This window comes from Apium graveolens, unplaced genomic scaffold (genome assembly GCF_009905375.1).
Source record: "Apium graveolens cultivar Ventura unplaced genomic scaffold, ASM990537v1 ctg7730, whole genome shotgun sequence".
In the NCBI taxonomy this organism is placed as follows: domain Eukaryota; kingdom Viridiplantae; phylum Streptophyta; class Magnoliopsida; order Apiales; family Apiaceae; genus Apium; species Apium graveolens.
Genome location: NW_027420580.1, coordinates 45856 through 54561, shown reverse-complemented (window position 1 = coordinate 54561; position 8706 = coordinate 45856). Strand labels below are relative to the sequence as shown.

The following is an 8706-nucleotide window of genomic DNA, read 5'->3' as shown; positions in this document are numbered from 1 at the left end:
GGGGTGTGTGTATATATATATATACACTTAGGGGCATTTCGGTAATTAACACAAATCCACTTTCCTTTATTCTTTTTAAAAAAAATATCTATAATGAAATAATGACCCACATTTTACATTCACATAATTAAACTTTTGATTTTTATCCACTATAATACAATAATAGCTTTTCACTAGTATTTTTAAATAAATTTTTGAACAAATAAATAATTTGTTATGGATTTTACAAGTAAGTCCAAATAATAGGATTTAAACTTCATAAAATCAGTTTAAAATGTCAAACTACTCACATAAATTCTACTAATATTTTTAGAAAGTCTCTTGATATATTTTGAAGATAATGAAGCAAATTTCATATTTTAATCACATTACTTTGATTTTATAAAAATGTTTAAAGATCACTAAATCCTTTATAAATCCTTTTATAAATATTTAAAATTCCAGAAAAATCTCAGATTCGAATATGCACGTAATACGTATCATACAGACACATTCATATCATTAAATAATATCTCTCATACACATTTCCAAATATTTTAATCCCTTTATAACACAAGTCTCGTTCGACTTGACGGCCCAACGACACAGCTTAACCCCGTAGCTGACTCATCAAACATGAACAAGTTACTTTACGTTCTCAGTTACTAATATACAATAAAGACAATTAACCAATAAAATCAATTAGCCCTTTATTTATTCACATAATCCATAATTATAACACAAATTATACTTTATTCACTTAATCACGTCGCGAAATTCCCAGTCGCTACAGAAACACATCGTACGATTGAGGGGGAACATAAGAAGTTTAAGATCTTGTTCGGGACTTCTTCTAACACCTTATTATTTTAATGTGACTGGTTATTTAACAACTTGAACTGCATAGTTATGGTTTAAGTGCATGAGTGACGCACACAGAACTATTGTTGTCATTTGAGAAATCAAATTAGATACATTATAGTTTAACAATATCAAGATTTTTTCTTTTTTTACTCAGGGGCTTAATCGGCTTTCAAAGTATTTCTAGGACTTCTGAAAAGCCACATATATTCGGTACAGAAAATCTTGTCAAAATTCATTTATATTCCTTATGATTTTTTAAAAGTCTTATCAAATTATTCAATTTTGATTTTTACATCGACTAAAATTTAATAAAAGTTAATTTAAGAATAGTTATAGATTTCCTAAAAAAATCTCAAAAATCTCCCAAAAATTGAGTTCATATTTATTTATTAGCTGTATTTTCATAAATATAATGGGCCTGTGTATGTTAATAGAAATTTCACTAATTAAAAAATTATCAAAATTTCCCAAAAATGAGTTATCATTGACTTTTAGGAGTGAAGGTCATTCCACTCAAATTGATTATCTTCTTCTGCGTAATAGGGATTTCAGATTTTGTAAAAATTGTCAGGTTTTTCAAAAGAATCATGTGTTTCTCAATACCGTTTACTAGTAACAATCTCCGGAAGGAGTGAGAGTGGCCCCACCTTGTATCCTTTGCCGGAATTTGAAAGGTGTGAAAGATGTGAAATTTATGGAAATGTTTGTGGTTAGTTTTAGGCTACATGCAAATGTTGAACAAATATGGATAAACATGGCAATTTCAATTAGGAGCATGGAAAGAAGGACGTTGTGATTGACATAAAAAAAGTTAAGAATCTTAAAAGGTCTTGGTGGTGGAATGAGATGTGAACGAGAAAGTGCAGTTTAAGAAGTGACATTTTATGGAGTTATTGTCGTCTCCAGACGGGCCCAAAAAAATCATAAAAAAAGAGTTATCCCTCAGTATAAATAAAATGGTTAAAAAGACAGTTATAGAAGCAAAAACTAAAGTGTGTTGCATGTTTGGATCTACCTCATTTCACCTTATATTGGACTGAATGCCCGTTATCAAGTTAGCATGTTGTTTGGAAAAAAAAAAGCAAAACATGCTTATCTGCCCATTTTGATTCAAAAAGGGAAAGTTGGACCTGCCCAGCATTCAAGTTTTCATTTCTTGATTCTCTGTCATTTTGAATGGCGCCATTACCTCACTAAGTAATTCATAGTTTTATATAATCGTGTGGCCTATTTAAGGAAAAAGAGCTCACAGGTAATGAGTTCCTCATCGTTAATATATACTCCCTCCGTCCTATTAAGTTATATACACAGGGGAGTGACACAAAGGTTAAGAAAAAGTATAATTTATTGAGAAAAGTGGGTAAAGTTGTGGGGCCAACTAATATTTAATGTTTAAAGTGATTGTAGTAGAAGAAAGTAGTGGAGGTGAGTGAATGTAGTTAATTTTTATATTATAAAATTTTACTATTTTTGGAATGTATACAATTGAAAGGGACGTAACAAAAAAACTGTATAGAATGAACGGGACAGAGGGAGTACATATTAAAAGTTGTGTAGTAATATATATATATATATATATATATATGTATTGTAATAAAAATTTTAGTAATAATATTAGCAATTTTGTAATGTTTTAAGTTTTAATTGTATTTATTTTATTTTACATTCATGTGCTAAAAAGATTATAACTTGTAAGTTATAATTTATCAAAATAATTATATGAATAATTATGGTCTTTTAATTTATAAATCCTAATTTATCAAATTTATTTATTAGAATAACTATATAATTTATTTATTTTAGTTTTACCTTATAAATCCTAATTTATCAAACAAATCACCGACTTATAAGTAAATTATTCAAACGCCTAAATAACTTATAAATAAAATTATCCAAACGCCTAAATAACTTATAAGTTACGATATTAATATCACTTATATGACACTTCTCAAATTTAAGTAATAAGTTATATTTTTTAATAAATCTCAAACGGGCCCGTACAAAGACATGTATATGCGTCTAAATACTAGGGGGGGTGAACGAAAATTTTAAACTTGCGAAGGCACGTATTAGGAGAAGAAAAGATATTAATTCAGTTCAATATATTAAGGATGAGAGTTTTGTTACAGGGTGATGATATTAAAGCGATGTGGATCGTGTATTTTTATATATTTATTTAACGCAACTAGACTAAGACTTTGTCTTTGAACAAGGTGACATAATTTTTTTGCGGTGGATGTTGGTCTCAGTTAGGATATTACCGTGGAAGAAGTGCGCATAGTCTTGTGTCTGATGGGTAAGGGTAAGCCGGTAGGCTTTTATAAGATTTCGATTAAGGTTTGGAAATATCTGACAGAAAATGGTGTAAGTTGGTTGATGAATCTCTTTAATGTTATACGTCGGATAGCCAAGATGCCTAGTGAGTGGCGGTTGAGTGTTGTTGTATCTATTTGTAATAATAAAGGTGATGTTCAAAGTTGTAGAAACTATCGTGGTATTAAGTTGATTTGTCATATAATGAAACTTTGGAAACAAGTTATTGACTATAGGCTTTGGATAATCGTTGATATTTCAGCCACTCAGCTTTGTTTTATGCCTGGAAGGTCAACGGTTGAGGCGATTTATCTTGTTCGGTGTCTTTTGGAGAAATATTAAGAGAGTCATAAGGTTCTTAATATTGTGTTTATAGATCTTGAAAATGTTTATGATAGTTTATCACGTGCAGTAATTTGGAGATGTGTAGAGGCTCGAGAGGTTCTTCCGGTATATAGGTATTATACAAGATATATATTTAGTTGTAAGGACATGTGTTCGGATGCCATTAGAAGTTACTCAGTATTTTTTAGTTTAGGTTGGCCTTCATCAGGGTCGGTATTAATTCTCTTGCTTTTCATTGTTGTTTTGGATATGATTTCTCGTGCAATCCAAGCTCTTATGCCTTGGTGTATGCTATTTGCTAATGATATTGTGTTAATCGCTGAATCTAGAGCCGCAGTTAATACAAGCTTAGAACGGTAGTGTACATCATTTGAGGCTATGGGATTTCATCAGAGCCGTTCTAAAACTGGGTATATTTGGGCTAATTTTAGCGAGGAGAATGAAGAAGAGGATGTAGCCTTTTGTATTGCCAATGACCGTGTTCCACAAACTGATAATTTCAAGTATCTCAGCTCTATCATAAAGAGCAATGGTGATACTCTTGCTGATGTTACGCATCGTATTAAGGCATGTTAGGTTAAATGGAGGGCTGCTACTAGTGTTTTATAAGATAAAAGCATATCTTTGAAGTTGAAGGGTAAATTTTATAGATTGGTTGTTAGGCCGACATTGTTGTATGGTTCCGAGCGTTGTCAATTGATGAAAGCCGAAGAACATAGGTTGGAAACAACGAAAACATGCATGTTGTGCTGGTTTTGTGGTTGTACAGTGAATATTATATATCGATTAATACTTTTAGAAGAGTTTTGCATGTCAGGTGCAGATGTACTTCGGCCTCAATTAGACGGGTTAAAAATATTTTGATCGGGGGAAAGAAAAAATTAGGTAGATCGAGTAGGAATTGACAATATTAATTGAGTTTGGATATGGCGGCTTTAAATCTCACGATTATATGATATTAGATTGGGTTGATTGGAGATAGCGCATTAAAGTAGTTGAGGCTGGGTGTTGTGGTTTACAACTGGTTCGTTTATAAAGTTTCATGTGCATCTATATTATTATATGATTTTCTTTATATATTGGTATATGTAAGCCGGAAGTACATAAATTCAGATTTCGACAAACACAGATGTGGATTGTTCACAAATAAGTCTAATGTGAATAATGTCATGGACTCAGGTATCACATATATATACACATTTATCTTGTCTTGCACTAAGTCGGGGATCTTCATTGAAACAACCTTCCTATTTTTCAGAATAAGGACAAATTTTGCGTACATCTTATCCGACTCAGACCCCGTTCTAAACGGATTATACTGAGTACGAGTATGTTTGATTTGATTTAATTTGGTTATAATTGAAACATGTAAGGTGTGAATTTCCATGGATTATTTTAGTTCACACTTTTAGTTTAAATTTAAAAAAGTGAAATATTTGGTAAACGAGTGATTATAAATTATGGTGGACCGCATGGGCTATAATCCAAGTAAGAATTGAAGATCACTAAAATCATTAGAAATAGTTGGCCCATAATGCTCCAAAATTGTTCTCGACCTGGGCCTTGAGCAACTATATAAACCGACTCAAAGTCTCAAAGTCCCGCACAAATACAAAAACATTCAGAATAACACACACTACCGTTGAATATCAGGTTGAGAAATGGCGACTAAAACCCTAGATTCTATTTCCAAGCCAAAGCCTGCAGAAGATGTTGAAACAATAGCTGACCTATCAGGCGATGAGCTTTTAAGCTCTTTGGTTACAAAGAAGAAGAAAATTGAGACTGCCGGTTCCAACAAAAAGCCCAAACCAAACAAAAAACCCGAAGATTCGACTCGAAAACTCGATGATTTGAAGAAGAAAGTGAAGAAGGCGGATGCGAACGTGAGAATTGAGAGTCCGGTGAACAGATCTGGTGAAAAGGATGAGGTTGAGGTGAAAAAAGAGAAGAAAAGGAAGGTGAGGAAAGAGGAGGGGGATGAGAATGGTGCCGATTACGTGTTTCCAATGAATCGTGTTACCCGGATTGTTAAGAGCGAGAATTCTGATGTTAAGTTGTCTGCTGAGGCTGCTTTTCTGTTTAATAAAGCTTCGGTATGGTGCTTTTTTCTCAATTTTTTTTTGATTTCATTATGCAGTTGTGGTTTTTTTATAGCAATTGTGGTTGATGATTGGTTAAATTGTTTGTATGTGATGATAATCTTGTTATGTGTTTATTCGAATGTGTTTCCCCGATTTTTATGAGGTGTGATGTAGGTTATGTGGCAAATTTGTGTACTGATGAAATCATGATATGTTTGATTGTATATAGCAGATGGAGCGTGCCGTTGGTTGTGTAATTAAAAGTTCTGATTAGTTCTTGTCTTTCGTTCTTGCATTGTAGTATACTTGTATAGGATATCTAATTTGTGTATTGGTGAAATCAAGACACATTTAATTGTATATTAGTTAGATACCATTTAGCGTTTTTGAGTGACATGAAATATAAGGCTGTAATTAGTTTCTAGGGTTTAAATGATGTAGTCATATTTATTTATAAAAAATGGCGCACTATATAGATTAAAAGTGTATATATTTATATATGTGAATATATGTAAACACTTGACATGCTAATTAGTAACTATAGTTTCATAACAATTAAGGATATTAAGAAGCTAATAGAACTATGTCAGTGCATCAACATCTTTTTCGTTGTCAAAATTATGAAAAATATCTGAATCTTCCTAATAGTTTGTATTGAGATGCCTATACTCCACATGTTAAATTTCCTCTTTTTCCTCATATCCTTGCTAAACATCCTCATTCTCAATCTCGTCAATCCTCATTCTCAATCTCGTCAATCAGCAACAGAGTATCCTGATGATTCATTTATTTTGTTTGCATTGTTTACTCTTTATTGTGACCTTGATCTGTATTGTTGTTCTCCAGAAGCACAAGCAATAAAAGAAAAGCCCAATAAACTGCAAAATAAGGCCCAAGGTTTGAAGATTCTGTTTGAATCTTGTCAAAAATCTTATTTGTAAATAATCACAACTTTCTTGGGTTTTTTTTTGCACTTCTCTTTCTGCCCAGCTTTTAGCCGTGCTTTCTATAATGCACTCCGGTTTTATAAAGCTAAGCCCAAAGCAGGCACTTAAGTTGTCCTTTAAGCACGCTTTTAAAACACTGACAACCAAGTACATAACTTTAAATCTTTCTTTGTATTGCATCTCTGTTTAAGGTGTTACTCCCTGGACGCGGTACTTACTTTTTAGTTTCAATTATTACATGTTCAGTCTATTAAATTAATTAAGGTTTTTGTGTATTCAGTTGTGAGTTGTGTATTCAATTGTGAGCTCGCGGGAGCTTATAGTAACAGATTTGATTTCTTTTTGGTAGGATTTACTGGATGGTCCGTGTTTCACCCATATATATTTTTATATGATATCTAAGATATTCTTGTTTATTGTAGGAGAAATTTCTCGAACTATTCTCAAAGGAGGCTTATGCTTATGCTTCAAAGGACGGAAAGAGAAAGATTGAATATCAGCACCTATGTAATATCTCTTTTCTTACCTAAGATGTTAGTGGAAAATATTTGTTTGCATTGAATGTAGCTGCAAGATTAAGAAATGTTTCCTCGATTGCATTATGTTAGGGGTGTAAAACCTTCCTCACATTGTTACTCTTATCCAGAATAATTTCTTCAAACAAAAAGGATATTAACTGGACACAGATTACTGCGGTTTATCAAATTTTGTCGATCTAGAAGTAAATTTTGATTATGTCTCCTCACGTGTGTGTATAGTTAGATTGATCATAAATGGCAGGGCATCATAAATTGCCATGGTATATTCTTTATCTTTCCATTTGAATGGTTATCTAAAATGTGTCTTTCGATTTGTTGCAGCCTCAGTAATTCCTGGAAACAAGAGATTTGACTTTCTTTCAGGTACCTTCTTCCTCTAAATTTTGGGATTTGGTCAATTTTCTTTCTCCCTGTTTCTTTAACTAGTTGCTAATAATTTTTTCGTTCTTTCCCATATATAATTTCACACACACGGACAAATGCACACTGCATGCTCCCACCCACTGCCACACAGCACACACTGCATGTACCCTCACAAAACACTGCACACACACACCAACACCCACTCACACAACCAATGCACATACAGTACACACTGATTGAAGATTTCAGTAATAATTTCTCACCATTTGCTTGTTTATATGCATAGATTTTGTCCCTGCCAAAGTGAAGGTTGCCGATGCCTTGAAGGAGAGTCCATCAGTTGAGACCTAACTGGGCTGGAACCTGAATGACAAGATGCTGGAAGCTTTAGATGAAGTTGCAGCTCTCTTTACTTTGTGATTGTCAAGCAGAAAACTGTCTCCCCTGAACCCAATGTTTTACCTGCATTTAGGAGCCTGAGTTGCTAGCTATAGTTTTCCTTCTGTTCTATAGTATAGCCAATTCTTTTGTTATTCATTAAAAAGATTTACTTAATAGATTTTAGCTAGAAATACATGTTTTTTTTATTTACAAAACCTTGAAGACTGTTTTCCGCATTAGAAATAAAAATATCGTATACAAATTAAAAATTTTAAGCACGTGAATTCTACATGTGCAAGGCATACCTAAGACTAGAGGGGCCTAAAAAGATGAGATTGAGGTAAAAAAAAATGAAGAAGATTAAGGTAAAGAAAGGGGAGGCTGTGGATGAGAATGAGAATGGTGCATTTATATGTGTAACATATATGTGTTCCGTTGAATCGTGTAACACATTCGGATTGTTAAGAATGAGAATTCTGATTTGAAGTTGTCTGCGGAAGCTGTTTTTCTCTTTAGCCAAGCTTTGGTAAGTTTGGTGTAGGTTAGGTGATTATAATGTAGGTTAGTCGTCAAGTTTATATTCTTACCTTGGGAGCATACTTGCATATGGTAGCAACTTTGTGCATTGATGAAATCACGAGTCATTTGATTGAACATACAATTGAATAAGTTAGCATCTTTGGGTGAGATGCAATAGAAGTATGGCATTAGTATCAAGGGTTCAAATGATGTAGTAATTAGAAGTCAATTTCTTTATCTGTGATAATTGTACCGTCGTCGTGGTCTTCAAAATCGCTTCTTTTGTTCTGTTTCAGCCTCATCAATTTTTGGAAACAGAACATTTGACTTCCTCACAGGTACTTTTTTTTATTCCAAGTCTGCCATTTTAGA

The 8706-nt window shown here is 32.9% G+C and overlaps 2 protein-coding genes across 2 annotated transcripts; both read left to right on the top strand.

Moving 5' to 3' along the window:
• The first annotated feature begins 3135 nt into the window (after positions 1-3135).
• LOC141704338 (uncharacterized) lies at positions 3136-4220 on the top strand. The gene is made up of 4 exons (XM_074507582.1): positions 3136-3446; positions 3555-3606; positions 3895-4068; positions 4164-4220. Exons 1-4 carry the CDS (start codon positions 3136-3138, stop codon positions 4218-4220), a joined length of 594 nt encoding a protein of 197 aa, XP_074363683.1.
• An 871-nt stretch (positions 4221-5091) lies between these two features.
• LOC141704335 (uncharacterized) lies at positions 5092-8090 on the top strand. The gene is made up of 4 exons (XM_074507579.1): positions 5092-5597; positions 6955-7039; positions 7393-7434; positions 7721-8090. The coding sequence occupies exons 1-4, from the start codon at positions 5163-5165 to the stop codon at positions 7783-7785; spliced, it is 627 nt and encodes a 208-aa protein (XP_074363680.1). The 5' UTR covers positions 5092-5162; the 3' UTR covers positions 7786-8090.
• Positions 8091-8706: the final 616 nt, after the last annotated feature.

What these genes read in the sequence shown, in the direction of transcription:
- LOC141704338 (XM_074507582.1), top strand. Translation starts at nt 3,136, where the DNA reads ATGGGTAAGGGTAAGCCGGTAGGCTTTTATAAGATTTCGATTAAGGTT. An exon ending in CTTTGTTTTATGCCTGGAAG is followed by an intron (nt 3,447 to 3,554) that starts GTCAACGGTTGA and finishes TGTTTATGATAG; the next exon opens with TTTATCACGTGCAGTAATTT. An exon ending in ATGTTACGCATCGTATTAAG is followed by an intron (nt 4,069 to 4,163) that starts GCATGTTAGGTT and finishes ATTGGTTGTTAG; the next exon opens with GCCGACATTGTTGTATGGTT.
- LOC141704335 (XM_074507579.1), top strand. Translation starts at nt 5,163, where the DNA reads ATGGCGACTAAAACCCTAGATTCTATTTCCAAGCCAAAGCCTGCAGAA. An exon ending in TTCTGTTTAATAAAGCTTCG is followed by an intron (nt 5,598 to 6,954) that starts GTATGGTGCTTT and finishes TGTTTATTGTAG; the next exon opens with GAGAAATTTCTCGAACTATT. An exon ending in GAGATTTGACTTTCTTTCAG is followed by an intron (nt 7,435 to 7,720) that starts GTACCTTCTTCC and finishes TTATATGCATAG; the next exon opens with ATTTTGTCCCTGCCAAAGTG.